The 24,854-nt window shown below is 45.8% G+C and overlaps 1 protein-coding gene across 1 annotated transcript in view; it reads right to left on the bottom strand.

The window, feature by feature from the left end:
* Nucleotides 1–24,854, bottom strand: part of ZNF592 (zinc finger protein 592) — a 42,825-nt gene that overhangs the window by 9,207 nt on the left and 8,764 nt on the right. The window contains exons 4-6 of the mRNA XM_014961596.1: nucleotides 7,867–8,045; nucleotides 3,424–3,600; nucleotides 2,519–2,678 (exon numbers count right to left, since the gene is read on the bottom strand). Coding sequence (XP_014817082.1) covers nucleotides 2,519–2,678; nucleotides 3,424–3,600; nucleotides 7,867–8,045 — 516 coding nt within the window. The remainder of the gene's footprint in view (nucleotides 1–2,518; nucleotides 2,679–3,423; nucleotides 3,601–7,866; nucleotides 8,046–24,854) is intronic.

Genomic DNA, 24,854 nt, shown 5'->3' on the forward strand with positions numbered 1-24,854 from the left:
GTCATTATTTCAAGAGCCTACGCTCTAAAAACACACTGCTTTGGTAAGCTCTGAATGAAATGTTTGCTGTTATTTTGGGGGCTCCAGAGCTGCTTCATCTTTGCTCAAGGGACAAGAAGAGACGACCTCTCATTTTGTCCAACCCTACTTTCCTCAGTTCCACAATTCTACTGCTATTTACATCTCCACAGTTCAAACCTTTGCTCTTGACAAATAAAAGCAAGCACAAAGCCAGAAACCAGCCTTATAAGGAATACGTCTCCAGGCTCTTCGGTTGTTCAACAGGCCAAAACTCAAAGTCCCTCTAAAAGTTATTTTAACAAAGAAAATTGAGCATAAGCAAAATAATCCAGAAACTAAGAGCTGTGGGAAAGCAAAAGCAAATAAAATAGCAACATACCAAAGAAACCTCAAGAAACTCCCCTAGGAACAACAACAGTTCATCCACACAAAAGGATAATTTAGAGGTTTAATTGTGCACAGTAATTAATAATGAGTAAAGTTTCAACACACAAAGGCCCCAGGCCTTTGGGAGTCTTTCTGTGGGTGAGACACCAAACAAACTTCAAAACTCAAGGTCTCCTCGGAGCATCCCGTGTGTTTTGCACCTGACCCAGCTGAGGTCCGCAGCAGCTCCTGGTGTGACAGCAGGGCAACCACAGCGGCTCCACCGCACTGCCCGCTATTCAGGGTAACACAAACCATTCACCTTTCTCCCCATCCAGAAACCTCAAGCATGTTTTATGAGCAAAGATACGTTAGTACCCATCACTCCATCCCTCCTGTTATTACATCACCAGAGGGGAAAAACAAAGGAGCAGAGAAAAATGAAGTGACTTCTCTACAGAATCAATAACAGGAACCAGCCCTTCTAACTCCCTACTCTTACGCTTTAACAACAGGGAGCCAGGAAAGCTGAGAAGGCACACGGTTTCTGTATTTTGCATGGAGAAACAAATAACGCAGCACCTCCTATAAACTCTGTATTGCATGAAGGAGTGGGATCTGATAGGAGAAGAGATGGGTTAGTGCCATTACTGCCCTGCCACAGCCAAAAAAAAAACCTTCTTCAGTGACCATCTCGAAGACCTGCTGATGGTCAAATACAGCCTCGTGGTTAAAAGACACGAGTTTGTGCCATGGGTGCTGGGGCACAAAATGCTGCAGGCAGGTCCTGGGGGTAGGATTTGCAAATAAGCCACAAGTTGTGTACCTCAACTCAGGCCCTGCTTTTAGCATCGGGGTTGAATGCCTCTTTGAGGGCCCCAGCTTTCATCTCAACTCTATTTTCCCAACTATAATACAGGAAGATTAGCAATCATCAACTTCACAGGAGGGCTTCAAATTTTAATTCATTACTGCATGCAAAGCATTTCCAGATTTGCAAGTTAAAGGCATGGGGGAAGAGAGCAAAGAAGTAGTTTTGAATGACTTTTGCTGTTAGGAGTGAGCTAACGACTCTTCTTGCTTTTTAAGTGTAAGTATAAACAAAATAAAGTCACTGATTAAAAAAATTATGTCACCTTTTTTTTTTTCCTAATCAAAGGGAAATAAGACTTTGCAAGATCTTTCTTCAGAATGCCGTCAAGAAATCTTCCAAGAGGCTTTCCATGGCAGTGTTGTTAGACACTGTACATAGAAACATACTGACTAAGACAACAGAAAAATGCGGCTCTCACACGTTCATGGGATAATCAGATCTGCAAGTCTTCACATGCAGCCCGCCAGAAACCACCACCACCACCAGGACAATAACCGCCTTTTCATAGGGATGAAAGAGCAATGGATGATGGTGAGATTACTGCAGTGTTTACCACAATAGGAGCCGTTACTGAGGGAGGGCAGGGCCAAAGCACTCTCTGGACCATCATTTCCACCAAGTTTTGGGGTTGCACACAACTATCCATTTCAGACCATCTTCTGGAGCAGCCTGAGTGGTGTCAGTGTGGACGCACACGAGGTGGGGGTCCTGCCTCCCAAAGGCTGGTGCCTCCAGGGCAATGACTTCAGCCTCTGCACTCCGGGGTGTTTCTGCAGGACACAGAGCAGCCGGGAAAGGGGGCGATAAACCCCAACCAGTAGCTCAAGGGGCCAAAGCTTTCCACCCAAAAGAAGGAGATTCAGCTTTCAGTATATAAATTGAATAACACTGTGGTCAGAGAATACCTCTACCTGTCTCCCAATCAAAGATAAGGCTCCCGCCCTGGTTTGATCACTTCCTTGGGTTTAATATAGAACAGTTAAAAATCAAAAAGATTTACCCATTGAAAATAAGCCTTTGTTGTAAGGTAAAATTACATATAGATGAGAGTAACTGCTTGCATTTTTACAAACTAACACAAAATGCTCCACTGATGTTTTCCAGATAATACTGTAAATGATGGTAGTTTACTTTTCTGCTACAGTATTGCTCAAGAACCTTCCACTTCTTCAACCAATTTCCTCACGCAGTTGAGGTAAACTTTCTGTGAACTCAAAATACAGGAGCTTGTATCAGTGAGTGGTGGGAGGTACCTACCTTAACGTGCTGCATTAACTGCTGTTTCTGCATATACACCAGCTGGCACTGCGGGCACTTAAACACTCCCACTAACAACTTGTTGGTGTTCTGCTGGAAGTGCTCTTGGAGCAGCTTCTTCTTGTTAAAGACAGTCTCGCAAGAGCATTTGTAGATCACCCTGGAACAATTAAAAAAAGCAAACTCAGTCTCTTTTTGTTTGTTATCTTAAGAAGACAGTGGAAAAAGTTACCTCAGCAACTTCAGAAGGGGACGGGCTTCTGAGGAGGGCTGTGCTCTCAATGTATTGTCAACAGACACCCACATGGACAACTGAACCATAAACTCAACTGGGAAGAACAACAAAATGCCTCGGGCACATACCACAGCTTTCTAAAAATAAGTTTACTTCTGTGCATATGCATAACTACCTACGTGTGTGTGTGTCGGTAAGTGCAGGCAGATGGGAGCAAACTCACAGTACACCAGCTACACATTACTTTCAATCCCACCTTTCCATAGTTCCTCCCTTAAAGTGCGAATTCTTGGCAGTAGCTCAAGGGTTGGAGGGGAAAGCTACAGAGTGGAAAAACCAGGAGGTTCCTCTCTTCTGATTTTTGGTGGCAACATTGCCTGGCACACCTCTCCTCATTGCCCTGGACCCATCTACCAAGAGGTACCACTGTGGGTCCTCCTTTATGGATGTTCAGCTTTTTCCTGCCCAAACTCCTCTCCTGCTACCCAGGAGACGATGTTCATACCAAGGAGAGCATGCTGTGGCTAGGAACAGACCCCCGCCGGAGGACAAAGCAGCAGATCTTCTCATATGAGGACAGAAACCAAAACCAGAAAACAATTGGGAGTGAAAGGGGGAATACTGGAGCTACCCAGCAAAGGAGAAGAAGAGACAAACCCCAAACACTTACTGAGTAGTCTTGTGAGGCTCTGCGGGGTGCTGGCTGCTCATGTGAGCTGTCGTGCTGTCGGCCGACTTGAAGGCCATCGGGCAAAAAGAACACTTGTGGAAGACTTCGCAGTGTTTCTCATGGATGTGCACTTTCAGCATGGCGAGGGTCATGAAGACAACTCCACAATGGATGCACCTGGGGCCGCACCAAGAAAGAGCTGAGTTATAGCCACAGAGTTGCTTCCCACACATGGACAAAGCACCAGGCCACGGCAGGTCCTTGTTTAGTCTCTTCAGCAGCAACGTGGGAGAGCCAAGGAAGAACACCATACAGAAATTCCCCAGCTGGGCAGACCTCACAACTAAATGTTCGCGACAAGCAAACAAGATGTATAAAAGAAGCCTTCAGAGACTAAAACAACCCAGAAAGAATAATGTGGTTCAGCAAACTGCCAGCCCTGTATCTGTGAAAGCCAATTCCGCCAAGGTACAAGTGAAGAACTAAAGCAGAAGTACCTGATGGGATCTCCAGATAGCAATAAGCAGCATAAATCCAATTAGTCCCCAGTACAAAATAAACAGAAAAAGAACATTCAGCTAGGAAATCTTCAGTAACCCTGTACAAATGCTTCTCAAACTCCCTACTAAGCACTAGAAAATAATGACAGCAACAGCAAAGATACTGAAAACGGCAACAGAAGCACCTAAGAAACTGATTAAGCTCATTAAAATCATTAAGACACAGGTGTTGCCTGGAAAGTGCTTGTCTGGGAGCTGGGGGGATGCTCTGGGAGGAGAGAGAGGAAGAAGCAGAGGCTGCTCGTGGAGCCAAAGGATTCTTCTTGGCAGCTGAAAACATAGACCCAGGGCCAGGAGGAGAGCCAGGGTCACCCCATCGGTTCCAGTCTGCATCTCTTCCCAGTGCATGCTGTGACAGGCCTTCCCAGGATTCCCTCAGGATGGCAACAACCGGCAGCCTTACTGTATTTATCTTAAATATGCCTCCCAAGCAGCACCCAAGAGGAGCCGCACACCAACACTACGAGGGCACACGAGGATGCAGATGCCTGCCTCGGCCATACCAGCTGCGGGTGTAGGACATCCCCACAGGAGCATCTACGCTGACCTGGGACCAGGACAGCCCCTCCTGAGAAGATTCAATCAAAATGACTAATGGGGGGTCTCCACTGAGGCCATACGGACCATTACAAGGAGGAGCTGGGCTGGGCAAACCGGGGGCCAGCGCTGTGTTCACAGAGTGTGAGAGACACAGAAGGGATAACCTCCTCCAGTGAGCCTGGAGTTAAGCCAACTTAAAAATATCGTCTCCCTTCACTCTGAGGCTTGCCGTTTAGGGTTTGTGCACTGGGCAGTACTGCAGCATGGACACTGCCATGACAGATGGACCCCAGTGATTGAGCATCTGGAAGTGCTCCAAGCCCCCATCAAAACCAAACAAGCCGCTAGATGATCCTTCCCTCCAACGAGCCTCCCGACAGTGCTGGGGAAACGAGCCCATGCTTTGAAGTTACACTTCAAAAGATTGTTAGGCAGAAGCGAGCCTGAAGGAGACAAACCCTCTCCCCCCAAAACATACACAGAAACGTTGTTTTCTTAAATTTAGAGAGGGAAGCAGTGACAACAGCTGGTGTCATCTTTGGGGAAGTATGAAAACATTGTGCTCCGGTAGCTCTGCCTTAAGCCTGATCCTCCTTCAAGTGAGACGAGGAGAGAGAGAGAGAGAGATACTTTCTAGTACAGTAACACCAGGAACCATGTTATTATGGGAATGTAAATGGAAGAACAAATGCTAATCCTGACAGTAAGGTCTGGCTGGTACCAGGAATACCTGGTGAGCTTCTTCCACAAACACTCGAACTAACAAGAGATGGTTCTGCATTACTTTTGGTTTCGGTAAGTACTTCATACAGAATTAGGGACGAAATAAGCACTGACTCAGGGTCAAATGATCACCCGTTAATTTAATTTACAGTAAATGGAAGTTTAAACCACAGCCACTTTGTAATCAAGAATCCCAGTGCCAGAAGGCCGAAGTTTGATAAAGTAAACTAATTAGCAGAACAAAGTGGATGGAGGATGTCAGATGCTTGCCATGTAATTTCTGCAAATTGCAAGTTCTGCTATCATCTCCCCAGCACAGGGGGATAATTTGCAGGAGAAGACTCTTGGGTAGCCTCAGGGCAAGGAGGAGTGGCACAGAAGTCTTGGAAAGCGTCCTGTGGGAGAAGATAAAGCTACAAGATGTTGTCTTAACCCTCTGAACATTTCCTTTACCATCACTCTCCAGATGGCACCAAGCAGGAAAACAGGTCCCACATCAGTGGGGACGACTGGAGGGTGCTTGGAAAAGGTAGGAAGGTGACACTGGAAGCCAAGTGGAAAGGAGCATTTAGGACAGGGTTGTTGATTTTAATTTTTAACTGCAGGAGACCTTTCTCATTTTCAGTGTAATCACTAGCCACGACTAAAACCCACAGAAAACATTCTTACTCCAAACTTAATTGAATGCATTGGGGTATTAGTGGAAAAGGAGATAGAACAAGGACTGATCACAAAAACACCACCAGGCATCAGAAATTCAAGAAAAACAGGGTTATAGTGAGAAGCAGAAAAAGTCGAGCTGATCCCAGGAAGGATTTAAAAGAACTCCTCGGCTTTTCAGCTTTGCGAGTAACAAAAATGAAAGAAAAGAAGCAAAGTCGCTACGTGACCACAGGGTAGATGCCACGGATTATCTAGATGGGTCCTGCAACTAAAATTTACTACTTCTGTTTTCAGCAATGCCAGTGGGATCAACCCGCAGCAGAGACAGGCAGGAAAACAGGGATGGCACAGCCAGAATTTCACCTGTCTGGTAGACTCAGTTTTCATAGATGAGCTCGAGCAGATGCAAATTAGAAAAGTTCAAGAAATCTAGCTTCTAGAGAAGCTGGGAAAAGCTAAAAAATCTGTAAGTATCATTCCTGAGCTCTCTCTTGGTTTAGATCTGCCTTAATGTCCCTGGCACAGAAAGTAGGTATTTGCTAATGACATCTGTAGATGGATGGAAGCTCTCACTGCTGACAAGGATTAAGGCATCATAAAGATATTACTGGAATACATCTGGAATGAATAATGTTTTTTAAAAGTGCCAGGTCATACACTTAGGAGTCAGGCCCAAGCTCTGCTGTACAGAGCTCCATCAGCTGGAAATGGAAGAGAAAGGACTCATGCTGGATCACTGCTAAAAGACTGAGCTTCCTCTATAACGCAGTTGAGGCAGTGTAACCCTGTGACGTAATGATTGAGGCATCGTTGGGGATAGAGATGCTGCAGAAGCAGCTCAGCACAATAAAACTGCACCTGCATTTGGGATTCCTCGGTGCCAGTGAAGCCCAAAGAACTGCCCCAAACCCGTGGTTAGTTTTACAACATCTAAACATTTTTCCATCTCAGGGAAAATATTTTTTTTTCCAGCTTTCCTCCTTCTCCCAGATTAACTCATTTTCAAACAGTTCAAGTATCACAGCCATTTAATATGTAATTGAATGAATTCTTTATTGTGGGCTGTGCCCCCTCAAATCAGATCCCACATAAAAAAAGCCTTATCTGAATATAATTAAATTCAGAATTGGTTTGTTTTGTGTCTCTTGTCTTCACAGTTGAAAGAAAAAGCTCTTGAAAACCTAAGTGTGATTTCAGAACAAACCACACAGCGAAGACTTCCTGAGTTGCAGACATCTTAAAAGAACAGCTCCAAGAGCAAAAATTGCCCTATTCATTTTAAATTTCAAAGTATTTAATGGTAATTGGAGAAAAAACAGAACTTAAGGAATCTTAAAAGGTCATCTAGTCCATCACTCATCTCCCAAACAAATCATCTGCGCCTGAAGAGCTGTGCTGCAGCTGAGGTGATCTGAACAAGCCAAGGAGGAAAGGCTTGTAGGGAAAAGTAATGTCTTTAATTAAAAAGCAACCAATTTGGTTGGAGAAAAGACAATGAAGGCACATACACACCACTGCATCCAGAACCGTGGGAGCCTTCCTCCATCTTTCCCAGTTCACGAGAAATGCTTGGAGAGTTGTAGGGGCCTACAAGGAACAAATCCATGCCCTTCTAGTGAAGGCACGCATCCCTCAGTCAGTATAACTGAACTAAATGTAAGTTCAAACCTTAAAGGGATTTAGAAGATTAAGATCTGCAATCTTTTTGTTATAAATATCAATCCTGAGATGCCCGTCTGCAACTTGAAGTCAACACAAGTGTCTTTTTGGCTTAAAGCTGCCTCAAAATAATTTCTGCTCTCAGAAACCTCTTCTTAAATCCATTTAGCAATTCCCCATTTCAAATGTGTTTTGTCACACAGAAAACCACTCTAGGCCTGGGCTACATCCTCTTTCGTTTCTGCTGTAAGGAAGACTCATTTCTCAACCCGAGTTTCCCATTCCCTCCCGCACAGACCTGAACCCCACTTTGCGGGAGTAATGCAGGCAGTTCTCCTTGACGTGAGTCTGGAAGTAGGCGGAGCGGCAGACGGCCCCGCACTCCGGGCAGCAGTACGGAGACTTGTGAGCGTGTATCCTCTGGTGAGCACAGTAACTGCACTGGTTGGGCAGCATCATCTGGCACACTTGGCATGTCTGATGAAAGAAAGGTTACAATAGTTAGTTATTCTCTATTTGCCTTTTTTTCCCCACCCTATTTCATCTTAGGAAACATTCATGATTAGAGGAAGCTCCAGCACGTTACTCTGGTATTTGCATTAACTGGCCACATGCATGAGTGTGGCCAGGAGGTGGAGGGAGGTCCTTCTCCCCCTCTGCTCTGCACTGGGGAGGCCACAACTGGAATCCTGTGTCCAGTTCTGGGCTCCCCAGTTCAAGAGAGACAGGGAACTGCTGGAGAGAGTCCAGCGTAGAGCAACACAGATGATGGACAGATTGGAGCATCTCCCTGATGAGGAAAGGCTGCGAGCTGGGGCTCTTGAGCCTGGAGAAGAGAAGGCTGAGGGGAGACCTTAATAATAGTTCCAAGCATCTAAAGGGTGGGTTGAAGGAGGATGGAGCCAGACTGTTTTCAGTGGTTCCCAGTGACAGGACAAGGGGCAACGGGCACAAGCTGGAACATGGGAAGTTCCGTGTAAATACGAGGAAGAACTTCTTTCCGGTAAGGGTGCCACCCCCAAAATGCAAGAAAACTCCATTATACCCCAACATGAAGCCCTTACTGCTGAACGCAGCATGGTCCCGACCTGCAGCAGCCTTCCCCACCTAACCCACAGCTGTGTCTTGCAAAATTTCTTTGGACCACATGAAATCTGAACTTTTCAAAGCCCACAAACCATGTGTGCTACAATACCCTTATAGAAACTTCTTGATAACTAGAAATGACACAGAGACTCTTTCTCTTCCTGTTTCTGCACCCTTATGAAATCCGTTTTTTTCCCTACACTTAGAAGAGCCATGCTTGCTGTCAATAATGCTTTTCAGAAGAAGAAGCATTTACTCGATAAGTTTTTTACGTGGATGCATCATCCCAGTTTCAACAGCTGTCAAACCTCTGTTCCCTTTCAAGGATGCCTCGACTCCTCTGCATTCCCCTGGCGCCCGGGAGCAGCCGTTACCCGCCTGCGGGATGCACGTTATCTGATGCCTAAGCAGGAGCAGAGCTGGAGCAGACACCAACCCTCTGGCCTTGAGCCCTCCAGGAGCTGAAACTCTCTTCTGTCATTAATAAACCCATGTAAAATTACTCCTCTGCTCATAACTAGCTTGAGAATGAACCTCAGCAAGCAATTCATTATGGATTATCAAATCAGGTAATTTAACTACATCATTTCTTCCACTACGGTTGAAGAAGGTTGCGGGGCTCAGCAGATCAGAGGTGGTGAGAAGTTGTACCAGAGGCTATGTCTACATGGTCAAACAAAGCTTAGAACATAGCATGTGTCTGCACAGATGGACCAAAGTCCTGCAGACTTCAGTGCTGGCAGCCAGGGTGCAAACTGGGGACAGAAGCCCCTAAGTCTGTCAAAAGCATAAAATAAAATCAAGGGCCACCTTCCCCTTCTATACCATTGTTATTTTACGCAGCATCTCTGTGATGCTCCACTACACAACATCCATCAAGGAGCTGTCAAAAACACTGCAGGTAATAAAAAACATCATTTACAGTAAAATGCAAAGCTATGACAACTCTGAAAAGGTTTGGGGTTGAGGAATAAAAATTAAGAGTCTCAAAGGAGGGAACTGCAAAAATTGCCAAACACATCAAAAGTGTCCGAGACAAGATTTGAGATCTGTTGCAACTTAAATTTAGAGGAGAAAGGTTTCCCCAGGAAAGGGAGAAATGGGTGGAAGAAACTCTAGTTTAGAGCCACACGTGCACCCAAATGCAATTCAAATAAACTCAAAGAGTTCTTCAGCCCTTCCCCAGATGCTGGAGAAGCCCCCTAATCTCAGCAAAGAACAACAGTGCTACTGAGCCACACTCTGAGCCTACCAAATGCAAATGGGAAAACGAGAAATAGAAATGCCCCCAGGACCTCTCTGCGAGGCAATGAGCAGGACTGTAAATTCTCCAAAGCTCTCTCAAATCTTCAAATAAGAGTTACAAGAAAAAATTAATGTTCAGGGCAGTTCTATTGTGTTTTATAGCATTTTTTTTCTAGCTGGGTTTCAATTTGCAAGGGGAAATTTAACTTTTTGGTGTTGTTAAAACCAGAGTATTTAAAACAGACTCAGCACAACCACAAGCTGAAAGCACCTTTGCCCTTATAGCTTAGCGAGAACCAGATCCTGTCTTGTCAAAGCCAATTTAGTTTCGATTCTAAGGCAACAAAGAGGGAGTTTGGGGCTCACCTCTTTCTCCCCAGCATGCCAAACCCACTGCCCCCAGAGGCTCCCTGGCCATCAGCACACGTTAAAAACAGAATCACAGAATCTTTGTGGTTGGAAAGGACCTCCGAGATCACCGAGTCCAACCACACACACACACAAAAGACCCCCACAATCTCGGGCACTAAAGCATGCCCTGAAGTGCCACATCCACACACTTCTTAAATCCCTCCAGGGATGGTGACTCCACCACCTCCCTGGGCAGGCTGTTCCAGTGCCTGACCACCCTCTCAGGAAAATCATTCTTCCTAAGATCTGATCTAAACCTCCCCTGCCCCAACTTCAGACCATTTCCACTGGTCCTGTCATTATTCCTTTGGAAGAAGAGGCCAACCCCCACCTCTCGACACCCTCCTTTCAGGGAGCTGTAGAGGGCAATGAGGTCTCCCCTCAGCCTCCTCTTCTCCAAACTCAACATGCCCAGTTCCCTCAGCCTCTCCTCGTGTGACTTGTTCTCCAGACCCCTCCCCAGCTTGGTGGCTCTCCTCTGGACACGCTCCAGCACCTCAATGTCCTTCTTGTGGTGAGGGGCCCAGAACTGAACCCAGCCCTCGAGGTGAGGCCTCACCAGTGCCCAGTCCAGAGGCACCATCACTGCCCTGCTCCTGCTGGGCACCCTGTTCCTGACACAAGTCAGGATGCCATTGGCCACCTGGGCACACTGCTGGCTCCTGTTCAGCCGGCTGTCCATCAACACCCCCAGGTCCTTTTCTGCCAGGCAGCTCCAGCCACTCTGCCCCAAAACCTGAATTTCCACTGCTGTGTGCTTGTGCTGGATATAAAATACGCCAAAATTGCCAGATATTTAACAGGCTCCGTGCCCAGGTGCTGCTGTCTGGGGATGTGCTGGCTACGGCAGAGCTGCAGCGAGCTCCCGTCACCTCCCTTCTGACGTGGAAGGCTCAGCGAGGATCAAAAACATGCTAACATATTGCAAAAAAGTTTGGGGGAAGGCTAGCAAGAGACATCAAAACTAGCGGTTTTCTTCTCCAGGCTCTGCAAGAGCAGGAAGCCTGCCAGGGAGTGCATACACATGATATGGGAATAAAAAGCAAGACTCAGCAAGGATAAGGCAAAATGAATTTATTGTGTCTGCAGAGGCTGAGGAAGAAGCTGGAAGGATTCCCACGCTGACACCATGCTCTGGACAGGGGGTGGCACAAAGAAAACCAGCCCAAGCCTTGAATTCAGATCGTCTCGTGGAAGAAAGAAGTAGTTGGGGAGTAAACAGGCAGAATGAAGAGCGATGAGTCACAAGGACAAATTAGTAAGAATAAGGAAAACTCTCACATCTAACCAGCTTTAATTCTGTACTTGGGAAAAGTCAACGCAGCTTCTCCCTTCCTGCACCTCGAACCTACCCCAGCTCTCCAGAGGCGCCAACAGCCGTGCGGGTAAGGAGGATCTGACCTGCAAAAGGCTACATGGATGTCCAAAATAGTTTCACAACAGCCTTCACTAAAGGATTTTAAGGAAACTAAACTGCCACAGCCTAAGAGAGGGAGGTTTTTGCATGGATAAATCAGTCGTTAGAGGAAAGGAATAAACAGTCAGTTCTTTGGTGGAGGAAGATACCCAGGAAGTTCTGCTGGGTTTTAGGCCCTTCACAATAGTCTCAAAGTAACTGGGAAAAGGAAATGAGCAGCAAAACGACAAGATTGATGATCATAAACTCAGTAACTCAGTATTTTTGCAGATTACAGCTGACCACGAAGAGCTGCAAAAAGACCATAGAGGACGGAGTGACCAGTAATAAAACAGCAGGTCATATTTTTCCATTGAATCAACCAAGGAATACAGTAGAGCTGGAAAAGGTTGAGCAGAGGGAAAAGATTATAACCAGCCTCTTTATGCTCACCCTTTTCTTAACACATGCAGAGGATGCAAGGCCAGAAATCCTGCCCAGGGGCATTACAGGAGGGTCCCCTCATTCATTTTACACCCAGAGCCGCTGCATTTCTCAGTGGCAAACAGCAGCCACACGTGGACTCCCCCTCCCAAAGCTTCATCTTGGAGCAGAGTGCCTTTTTCTTTTGCAACTCTTCTGCTTTATATGAGAAATTGTAACTTGGTTCCAGATGTCACATTTTTATCTCTCTCCTAGTTTTCCACGACTTTTCAAAGAAGTCTGGCAGCAATTTGAGACATTCATTAGTCAGTTATTTCTAAAGCATGTTACCAGGATATGATTTTGAGTTGTGTAACGTCTGTGTTTTTCATACACTCCTATATCCTACACTTTAATCAAGAGTTATTTATTACAAGTTTTCTTTAATTCCGGCTTGCCTGCCACATTTCATTTGGGCTTTTCTTCCAGAAGTCACATTCACACACACAAAAATGCTCAGAAGCTCAGCCGTTTCAGAATACTTGATTTTATTCCCATTTTTACTTATTAGCTTCTTCAGAAGGGAAAAAAAAAAAAAAAAAACCACTCGCTGAAGTAGAGTGAAGGTTGAAAAAACATATCGCTCCAAAAAGTTCATCTATTAAACCCAACCCTGTGGCCACAGAGGTGTTTGAAAATCAGGAAATTTATAGTTAACACATAGTTTTGCTCTGGAAAGTGCCTGTGTAGAGGTGGCACCATTAACCTTTCTGTTTCATTGCAAGGATTGACTATTCAACTTGGCCTCAGATTTGACCCGTTAATGAGCATGTTTTCTTCTAATAGCCAGTGGTGCAAAGCCCTGGGATGAGAGACAGAGCAAGCTCCCACCTTCCCACACCCAGCCCTCACCCCAAAACTGCAGCCCATTTCCTTGCCCAGATGAAGTGCAGCAAGGGCAGGACCTTGAGGACTGCTGAACTGGGAATGTGGGGTGAAAACTCTTCGCTTTCACTCAGTCCCAACACGCGAGCGGAAAGGGAACCAGCCTCAGCACAAGCAAAAAGAAACTTTACATGGGTTTTGGAGTCTCTCTGCTGTTACAGAGTTAAGTGATGTTGTTCACGTCTATTTAAGAAATTCCCCCAGACTACAAGGGTTCTCCTTAATATGACCATCATGTAGCCTCAACTAAAAACACGGGGCTGCACCGCCTCTAAGGCACAGGATCAGGGCTATGAAAGAGGAAAAGATTCATAAGCCTAAGAATCTCTGAATTAAAAAAAAAAAAAAGAAATTACTAAGGACTCAGAGTGAAACAGTTAGAGGGGAACAGAAATTATATTTTCAGAATGCAAATGTTTTAAAGAGTGCTTGTCCTTTACATATTCAAACCAAAAATCCCCCACCAGCAGTGCCCCAAGGCCCCAGTTCTTCCCAAATCCAGCCTTTTGTGAGCTTTAATTTTTCTACTTTGGGCAGAGCCACAGGGACAGCTGATACATCTGCAGCCAAGGGATGGCAGGCAGTTAGAGATTAGTAGGATGCTTCTGGTATATATAAAGAAAAAAAATTAGTGGCAAATTACTACTTAAACTTAACCTTTAACTTCACATGAGCTTTCACTTACTCCCTCACTGGGATAAATGCCAGCAACCTGCATCCCTCAGCATGGATGCTCCAGTGGCATGATGGGCTGGTCCAACACCTCTGTCTCCGCAGCTCTGTGCTCCCCTTCCCCACCTCCTGCCAGCACGACTGGCTGCCAGGCCATGCTACCGTCACCATCCAGATGCTTAGAGGATTAATTTTGATTCAGTTTATTTCAAAACTTATTATCAAAACTATTATCCAGGTTAGAATGGATTTTACTATTGTGAGGAGATGTGGCGAGCAGACAACTCTCCAAATGAATAGGCATCATTACATTAGCATGTTCAGTTTATAGATGAGAAAAACCCACAACAGAAACTCAAGATTATTAATTTGTAGAAGAAAAATCTAGAACCCAACGGATACCCTAAAAACAGCGAGATCAAGTTTCCGTGACAGAATACTTGTCAAGTCCAGCCCAACATACATATTTTATCCTTATTAACTCCTATACACTCTCTCACCATCATACCCAAGCACAGCAAAGGTATTTTTACTTCCTTGGTTCTAATTGCCTATTTTAAGATGTCAGCCTACGGAGCCAATGCCACTGAGGGAGTCTGTTTGCCTTCAGCCTAAAGGACATGACCACAAGACACCCTTCAATCCCAAACTTCTCCTGTCCATCCTCTCCTGTGCCACCTCTCGTCTATTTGTCCTTGGCCTCACCATTGCATCCCTCCTCCTCCTGCCCACCCTGTTCACCCTCATTTGTGTTCCTGCACCTCGCTCCCTGCCCACCTTTCCCAAACCCAGCCTCCTCCTCAGACCTTCACCAAGACTGACTCTTACACACATCTAAATTATCCCAAGATGCCAGGGTACTTCAGTAAAACAAGGCATTTGACTAAAACCTCATTCCCTAGAAATTAAGACTGTTTAATAAACACATTTTTTGTGTATGTGAAAAAATCTCGGGTTAACGCATCAGTGTAGACCTAGAAACTTGACAGTTTTAGGAAAAAAAGTGGAAAAAACGACTGGCATCACAGCTCTTAGACAATGCTGCATCAAATAAGCTTAATTCTAAATTTTCTTAGTCAGTACTTTACAGCTGAGATCACAAAGAGAAATTTCAAGAATTTCAGTTTCCACATCTTTTCTTCTGACCCGCTGTATTGGGTTGACGTGGCAAGGTTTTGGTGGCAGGGGTCTGCAGTGGTGGCCTCTATGAGAAGACACCAGAAGCTTTCCCCATGTCAGAGAGAGCCAGCTCCCAGACAGGCCTGTCACTGGCCAAAGATGAGCCTGTCAGTGATGAGGGTGGCACCTCTGTGATAATATATTTAAGAAAGGGTAAAAAATACTGTGCAGCAGCTGGGAGAGAGGAGCAAGAAGACAGGAGAGAAACAGCCCTGTAGACACCACGGTTGGTGAAGGAGGAGAAGGTGCTCCAGGCGCCAGAGCAGAGATTCCCCTGCAGTCCATTGTGAATACCATGGTGACACAAGTTGTCCTTCTCTTACCCATGGAGGACCACAGAGGACATGCCCTGAAGGAAGCTGCAGTCCATGGAGAGCCTGCACTGAAGCCGGCAGGACCTGCAGCCTGTGGAGAGAAGCCCATGTGGGAGCAAGTGCTCTGGCAGGACCTGTGGCCCCATGAGGGACGTGGGCTGGAGCAGTCTATTCCTAAATGACTGCACCCCATGAAAAGGGCCCAAGCTGGAGCAGTTTGTGAAGAACTGCAGCCCATGGGAAGAACCCACATTGGAGTTGTTCATGAAGGACTGTCTCCTGTGGGAGGGATGCCACACTGGAGCCAGGGAAGAACAAGAACATAAGGAAGAAGGAGGTAGAAGAGCCAGAAGTGAAGTTGAACCCCAGATTCTTCCTGGAAGGGGTAGGGGGAAGGTGTTTCTAGCTTTCTTTTTATTTCTCACTATCCTACTCTGCTATAATTAATTGGCAATAAATTAAAATAATTTCCCCAAGTTGAGTCTGTTTTGCCTGGGATGGTAATTGGCAAATGATGTCCTTGTCCTTACCTCAACCTACAGCTTTTTGTCATATGTTCTCCCCTGGGCCTATAGAGAAGGGGGAGCAACAGAGCAGCCGGTTGGGCGCTGTGGGATAATTGCTGGAGGTGATATAGAAAAAGGTACAGCATTGAAGAAAGCTCCAGGGCAGAGTGAGGCTGATGTGCAAGGAATGTATCCCACCGTGGTTCCCCAAGCCACATCACCTGCAACCTCAGAGTCAGCAGATTCTAAGGTGGAAACACCCGGCACGGAGAGTGTGTGAAGAGACCACAGCCAAACCCCGTGTACCAACGCATGGTACCACCAACACTGATCAGCTGCAGAGTTGTTACCCTAAGCCAACAGTTTATTTTTATTTTTCTGTAAAAATCACACCCTTAGGTTAAACTTTGTTCATTATTATGTCATTATAATACCAAAACACACCTCCATCCTAAAAGCTACCCACCTGCATAGTGCAACCACCCCTCCCTGAGTCCAAGCTCTTAATTTTTGTTAGCCCATACCTTTAAACACAAAGCAAAGAAATTTTACTCCAATCACAACGAAGGTATGTATGACTAGATATGACACACATAGCTTGATCAAGCTCCACCTGAAAAGGTAAAAAATAGTATAAAAATGGCTTAAGAATGGAGGGATGTTAGGGATGGTACCATCGCAGACAAGTCAGGACGACATCATCACAAACCATCGCTGACTTCTGGGATCAGCTCCCGGGCTGAGCCTCTCTTCCCTCCCATAGGGACACCTCTCGGGGGAGATCCCAACACTCAGCTCTACCCAGTGCTTCCTGGAAAACGCAGAAATCTCTCTAGAGAGTTGTTTCATGCTGCTGCATTACTTGCATGTGCTTTGAAGAAAGGGTCTTATCACCGGCAATCCAAAAGAATCTGCACTTCTGTTGCCTCAATAAACTGCTCTTTTCATGAATTGAGCCATGAGAGTTCTCATCAAACACGGCCAAACTCCTCATATCTGGCCGTGCTGGCTCATTGAATGTAACAGACCAAAGGTGCATCATGCTGTTGTGTGTCCATGATCAGGGCAGTTCAATACACTGAAGGCAACCAGACCTATAGTGCCCAAATGGGCATCGCTCAGAATCAAAGCCGAGCCACCCCCAGCCCCTCTGAGACCCGAGGTCAAGCTGGAATGCAGGGGGATTATTTTCTGCCAAATTCCTTCACCCTTTAATGCAACAGGCACCTGGTGGCCAACCAAGGTCAATCCACCCTACCCAACAACAAACCGCTCTGCCTCTTGCATTGCGACCTGAAATCTGAACTCTTAGTTGCTAAAATGATCATTTACTGGATTACACTAAGTTTTCACATGCCCACGTCCAAGTCCCTCCATGACCCTCCAGAGGTCATCTGGTTCAATGCCCCTGCTCAAGCAGGGACACCTAGAGCTGGTTACCCATGCCCATGTCCAGACAGCTTTTGAACACCTCCAAGGACGGAGAGTCCACAACCTTCTTGGGCAATCTGTGCCACTGTTTAGTCAACCTTTCAGTGATGTTCAGAGGGAACCTTCCGTGTTTCATTTTGTGCTCAATGCCTCTAGTCCTGTTACTGAGCACCACTGGAAAGAGCGTGGCTCCATCTTCTTTACTGTCCCCATCAGGTACTGATACACATTGGTAAGATGCCCCTGAGCCTTCTCTTCTCCAGGATGAATAGTCCCAGCTCTCTCAGCCTTTTCTCATGGTCACTGCAACCAAGGCTGCCTTTGATGTTCACATCCCCAGTGAGCCCTTCCTTGTTAGTGAGTACGAGATCCAGCAGAACACCTCTCCTTGCTGGCTTCTCTATCACTTGGGTCAGGAAGTTGTTATCAATGCTGTCCAGGAACCTTCTGGACTGTTCATGCCCTGCTGGGATGTCCCACTAGCATGTATCAGGGTGGCTGAAGCCCTCCATGAGGACCAGCATCTGTGAATGTGAGGCTGGTTCCAGCTGTCAGTAGACAGCCTCATCCTCATTATTCCTGGTCAGGTGGCCTGTAGCAGACACCTGCTACAATGTCACCCACACTGGTCTGCTCTTTATTACCAACCCATAAGATCTCAGTTGGCTGCTCATTCATCCCCAGGCAGAGCTCCAGGCACTCCAGCTCCTGCCTCCCATAAAGGACAACTCTCCCTCTTTGTCTTCCTGGCCTGTCCTTCCAAAAGAGCCCATGGACACACATCACCTCAGCCATGGGAGCCGTCCCACCGCCTCTCTGTGATGCCAACAAGATTAGAGCCCTGTGATTGCAGGCAGATTTCCAGTTGCTCATGTTTATTCCCCATGCTGTGTGCATTAGCATCAGACACTTCAGAGGGCCACCTCCTCCTCACACCCTTTCCCCTCACCAGCAGGATCAGCAGACACCACACATGGCCCTGCCCATTGCCCCCAGAGCTCTGCAATCACTTTTTGATATTCTCCAGGTTGACCCTGGCAGCATCACTGGTGCACACAGGGAAGAAAAGGGGAGCAGGAACCTTCCTCTTGCTGCTGGAATACATCAGCTTCCAGCCTCAGTTTCCATCCTATCTGAGACAGACTCTGCCTTTGTCTCTAGTTGTCCCCTCCTCCCTTCTCTCAGACATGCCTTGGGCCCCAGTTTGCACTGGGCTTACTCTCCTCCTCCCCCCACCAAGCTGGTTTAGGTCTTCTGGGGGTTGCAGGACCACCAGGGCCAGGTAAGCCAGTCTGGGTGGGAAGGAGGAGAGGGTTGGATTGTCACCTTGTGTGGCAGCAGATCACGCACCAATTGAAGCAGACCATGGAGCTGCACCCTCCCTCTTCTTCCTCCCCAGCCTCTCCTCCTCATCCCCAGGCTCTGTTTCACACTTGGGGTGCAGGCTCTCACTCCCGTCCTGTCACTCATCTCCCTGTCCCGAGCCCCATTCCCTCAACATCCTTTCATCACAACATCCTCCATCCCTTTGCTTCTACAAAATCCAGAGGGAAAATTTCCATATAAAGCAAAATCCATCCTTACTAGTAGCCAAGGACTGCATTAATCACCCTTGGTTTGGGAGAGGGAGAAAGCAGTGCTTTATGGGGCCTAGGGAATTTTTGTTGATTTTCAATCCTCTTGTTTTCTAAATTAAAACATGAACATACAGGAGGCGAGGGCCGGGGGAACAAACAGAAAAATAGCCAAGATATGGCTGCTGTCTTCCTTGCTTGATACTTTGCTGCTGGGAAACTACCCGTGCAGCATGTGGTCCCACTAGCTTCTGGCAAGTTTTAGCCAATAAATTATAAAGCATTGATTTAAGAGGGGGAAGGAAGAAGAAAAAGAAAAGGCAGCAATAAAATTGCTTTTAAATAACCCAGTGTAGGCGGTGCGTAAATAAGATACGTCACGAGTGATTGAAAAATTCTTATTGGACAAATAAAGGGTGACAGAAGAAGAAAAAGAAGGGGGAGAACAAAAGCATAAAGGTGCAAGAAAATTCCGAGGTCCTTAGTTTACATTTTGTACTTTATTCACGTTTCCTGGCTACCTCAGTAGATTTTGGGTGGTCAAGTCAGAAAAGAAAAAAAAAAAAAAAGTCTGAAACATCTCTGGTTACCAGTGGATGGACAATTATGCCCAGGAGGGTCAGGAAGTACTTTGAATTCTTGCACATGTTATTGTGCACTGCTCTGTCCCTGCCAAAAAAGCAAATAAGCTGTGTCTCAAAACCAGTTTGTGTCTTTTGTTCATTACTTCTGCTGCAAATCTCTTCCAGAATTCACTCCTCTGATCATTACAGACCGTCCTCTAATTTTCCGTGTAAATCTATTTTGGGGAGTTCTTGCATCATTACTGCCCCTAAATTTAAAAAGCTCTTTTCTATAAACATCACACCAGACACAGTGTGTCCTTTGTACCCACTCTCACCCTAGAAGGAGAGTGCCATCTAAAAGGAAGGCACCAGGAGCTGCAGGGGTTTTGTTCATCTCATCTAATTTGAGCCCAGCTACAAAAACCTGTCTGATGACGCCCAGGAACTGGCCAGGGCCATCCCTGCAAGCATGGGAAGTGCTGCTTTTTTTTTTGCTGCAGACTTAGTTTCTCGTGGAAAAGAAAGGTGCTACAACCCTCAACTTAATCCTGTGTCTACCTCAGTACTGAAGGGGACCCACCCTAATTTACCAGGTCTTTGCCAAGCTGAATTAATAAAGGTTTTTTAATTTCCCCTCAAGAGATCATCTTTCCATTTCTCTGGTCATTCTTCCCTCACTCATTCCAGTTTATCCCCAATAAATGAAACAACACGCTCTTCTCCAGCTGGGTTATTTCGAGCTGCGACCCTGGCTGGTACTGCAGGTTAACATAAACTGTGTCATCTTGGTCACTCAGAGTCTTTTCCTAACCAAACACACATATCCTACTTTTCAGCTGCTTCATCCCATTCCTACTTGGTCTTCAAGATTATCTAGGTCCTCCTGTAGAATACTCCCAATTTTCCATGATTTGTTTCAACAAATTTTATAGGATCATAGAATGGTTTGGGTTGGAAGGGACCTTTAAAAGGCCATCTAGTTCAACCCCCTTCCACGAGGAGGGACATCTTCAACTAGATCAGGTTGCTCAAGACCCCATCCCGCCTGACCTGGAACACCTCCAGGGATGAGGCATTGACCAACTCTCTGGGCAACCCAGGCCAGTGTCACCACTCTCAGTGTAAGAATTTTCTTCCTTGTATCTAGTCTAAATCTTCCCTCTTTCAGTTTAAAGCCATTACCCCATGTCCTATCACAATAGACCCTGCTAAAAAGTTTGTCCCCACCTTTCTTACAAGCCCCCTTTAAGTACAGAAAGGCCGCAATAAGGTCTCCCTGGATCTACATGTTCATCCTCCAAGGCCCTTACCACAGACATTAACTGCAGAGGAATCCTAGAGCCATCCCTCGGGAGGTCTGACAAGGAACCCGCCTCCAGCTGCAGTTACCTCCCTTTTACCTGATTTTGCTCCAAACTCATAATTCAACCCCTTCAGCACAGCCGTTCCCCACAGGGCACTCCAGCAGCCACCTCACTGAACATCAAAGAGATTAGGATCTACTCATTTCTCTACTCCAAAAATAAATTACAGAAGATTTATTTATATCAGATTAATTTGGCATAAAGTACACCAATTTAATTACCTTTCTTCACCCCCAAAAAAATCTTGCTCTAGACCATAGCACCACTGTAGTCAGACCAAACAGACCTGAAATTACACGAAACATCTGCTCCCACCTTTTGAACATCTGGACAAGCATAATGCCCACATGTAGCACAGCTTCTCATCTGAACAAAATTCAACCTACAAGATATTCAAATTCACATACTGCTTTCTTCTGGCAGTTCTGCCATTGAAAGCAGTAAACAGATCCCACCAAGCAATTCGATTCACAAGGTTGCAAAAATTGTAAAACTGGCTTCATTAGTCTCCAAAAAAAAGACAAAGTAACTGTGATCTGTTACCATGATGCACTCAAAACATGCATCCAGTAAATCCAGTTCTTGATATTTCTGAAGTGGATTAGGTGACCATTTGCAAAGCTCGCACCCTCACTGTGAGCCCCAGAGATCCCACTGCAGTTTGTGGCTGCGAAAAAGTGCCTTCACCTTAGGCGTATTCCACATAAAAATACGTCACGTGGGATGTCCCTGCTGTGCTTTGAACAACTGCCATCACCTAGCTGCCACAAGTCTAAAATGGAACATTATGGTCAAGCGCTCAATCATTTTTCCAAGGGTCTTTCCACTCCACCTTCTCAACCATGGCATTGTGCCCCTCGCTTGCCCTCACTCACTCCAGACCTCCTCCTTTCCTGGATGGCCAGACCACATCCATATCTTTCTTCCTTCCTGCAAACCAACCTGTGACCCAGCCATGCCATACCCATTTTGGCCACACCCAAGAAACTCATTTATCTGTTATCCATCCTATTAATATGAGCTCTACCCAAGGCCATTCAGAAATATAAGACCAAGTATTTCCCGAGCCAACAACTGCAACAAACAAACAGAAAAAACAACGACCACCTATTAAACAGCTACAGGAAATGCGAAGATGTCAAAGTAATTCACAAAGTCACAGGAAGAAATTCCAATTAAAGTGAGAAGCCTTAAGTATCAAGACAGGATAAGTTTTCTGGTGGAGCAGAGCCAGCTTAGGCCGTTCCTCCTCCCCAATCCAATCATTCCTGCCTCTTACCACAGCTTGCTTGATCTTCAGCTTCAACTGAAACCATCATACCAAAAAATGAGTCTTTTTCCTGTTATTTCTTTGCTTCATCAACCCTGCTGGATCAACCCTTCCTTCTTAACAAGGTGACATACCCATTCCATATCAGATCTAAGAAGGTTTTTGAGATAAAAGCATTACAACTGAGCATTTCAGTCTGCTCAGTTTCTCAAGTTACGGTCATGTTGGATGTGCATGTCATGGTTAATAATCCAGATTTGGTGTCATTTAACGGAAGAGCTCCTAAGAACACTGATCAAAAATCCACCTGTCTTATTTTCCATAGGTCAGGGGTCTCCATCTCCTACTACAAATCCAGGTGCTGCATCACTTTTACCCTTTGTCTTCAGCAAAGGACACTCTTTCCCTTACACACCCACCTATCCTTCCCAAGAATCCTCAGTTTTAGGACAATCTGGACCAAACATCTGCATAGTCACAGATGATAAGCTTTAGGCCGTAAGACAGCAGGTACCTGTCCTGCTATTTTTTGAAGCTCTTTAAAAGGTCAAGTCATAGCTTCACATAGAAAATACCAAGATACTCCGTACTTTCTCAAGGAGGTGTGGTGAAGAGTTTATGTCTGAATTCTGGGATTGACTTAAGAAATTAAAAAAATAGAAGTTTCCAAATTGCACTAGAGTGCAATTTTTGCTAGTTTAAGAAATTATGACAATCTCTTCCCCCCTCCCCGTACAGTTGCTTCTAAATCAACCTTTCAATAGAGTGAGAAAAACATCAGGTACTGAGGAAGAAATACACACCGATTTTTGCTCAAGTATCGTGATAAACACTAGATAATTAATTAGTCTCTTGAGATCTGGGGATGCGGTTCATGCCTGAGCTTACCCACAACAGTTAACACCACCCCTGCTGTCCTGCAGCAGCAGTGTGCTCCCCATCAAACATGGGTACACAACTGGTTTTTAATTAGAAGTACCAGTATATAAATCAACGTCTTCTGCCAAGCAGACGCAGTGGTTATGACCCACTACTGGGGTCACTTAAAAGATTTGTTACATTGAATACAGGTGTTACATCGATGCCTTCCTCAGCAATGCAATTCCTAACGCTGCCCCAAAAGAAAAGTCACCTGGCACAACTTCAGGGATGGAAACCAGAGTTTTCAACCGCTCCCACCACCGAAGAAATCAGTCACTTTATCTTCTCCATCTCCTACCAACAACATTCCTGGTCCAACTGTTAACCCAGCACTGGCCAAACCACCACAAACCCATGTCCCTCAAAACCACATCTGCCTGGCTTTTGAATACCTCCAGGGATGACAACTTCACCACCACCCTGGGCAGCCTCTTCCAAGGTTTGATAAACCCTTTAAGTGAAGAAATTGTTCCCAATACCCATGCTAAACCTCCCCTGGTGCAACTTGAGGCCGTTTCCTCTTGTCCCACTGCCTGTTCCTTGGGAGAAGAGACCGATCCTCTCTGGCTACACCCTCCTTTCAGGGAGAGAGCCAGAAGGTCTCCCCTCAGCCTCCTTTTCTCCAGGCTGAACACCCCCAGCTCCCTCAGCCGCTCCCCACAAGACTTGTGCTCCAGACCCCTCACCAGCTCTGCTGCCCTTCTCTGGACACATTCCAGTTCATTAATGAAGCTCCATTACCTTAATTAATGCCGAGTCAGGGATATCCACAGCATCTTCTCAGAATGTTCAGCCATTTCTTGGTTTCCTTCTTCAGGAGCTTATGATGCACACTCCAAGAGCCTTACTTCCCTCCTCCTCACACCATGTTTAATATCAGGCCTCACTTATGTTCATTAACACCCCTGACAGGCAAAACCTTCAACTTCTCACGCCTCGTTACTGACGGTAGCTACGCAGTGTGTTACCCAAGTAAGACACGTGTGGGAGAACCCCCACCTTCTCCCTCAGACCGCTTAGAGAAGCCAAGCGTGGTACGCACCTACTGCAGGGACCACTGTGAGACCACCCAATCTCATCCATCCTTTTACCTCTCAGCCTGGAGACACCAAATGCCCTGGGTACTGCTGGAAGGCAGAAGGATGGTTTCCATTAGCTACTGCTAAGTCTGGAGGCACACAATTACAGGCATATGGGTACAAACTCTTATTTCCTTCATAAATGTAATAGCTTTGCTGAAACAGATGTTTCGGGAACAGCGCGGAGCACCACCGGGCAGTCTGGAGGACAGCAGATAGCGCGGAATTGGACTCCCAGAGCAACACACGTATCCCATTGAATATAAGCATGGGAAGATCAAACAGGGAGGAGATTTTACAACCTCTAATATCACCTCTTTTTCCAGTTTTTCAGTGCTTCTGTTCCACAAAAACACTAAAAATATAATTGAACATCTAGCAGACCTAACTTGAAGCAAGAAGCTTAAACTCTTAGTTAAGTTACAGAATAAATTATTTGATTACAAGCTAAAAATACTTACTATCAGACATTCCTCCTCTCTTTAAGGAGCTCTTGAATCAATAATCCCACAACAAAAATAGGAGATACATTTTTAACGACTGATTAACATTTTAACTCACTTTGGAGCACCCACCATAGGTTTTCATTCCAGACCTCTGACATCTCCTAAAGATGCATTATAGTTGAAAAATAAGTTCCAGCGTTGACAGAGCACAGTGCTGGCTGCTCTGCCTTGGGCATGAAACCTGATTGCGCAGCTGCGCGGATCCCTTCTGGCCTCACCATTTCTCATGACATACAAACCATTCAGCCATAATCTGTTGGGTTTTTTTTCCACTGCTGATGAATTTAAGAGAAAGATAACGAAGCATCTGAATGGGACCGCAGCAACCTCAATATGCCTGCAAGGCATTTGACAAGCTAAGGGAGGCTCTGGAGGAGCCATGGCAGAGACTGGTGGTC

The sequence above is a fragment of the Calidris pugnax genome, unplaced genomic scaffold (assembly GCF_001431845.1).
Source record: "Calidris pugnax isolate Ruff unplaced genomic scaffold, ASM143184v1 scaffold492, whole genome shotgun sequence".
Taxonomy (NCBI): domain Eukaryota; kingdom Metazoa; phylum Chordata; class Aves; order Charadriiformes; family Scolopacidae; genus Calidris; species Calidris pugnax.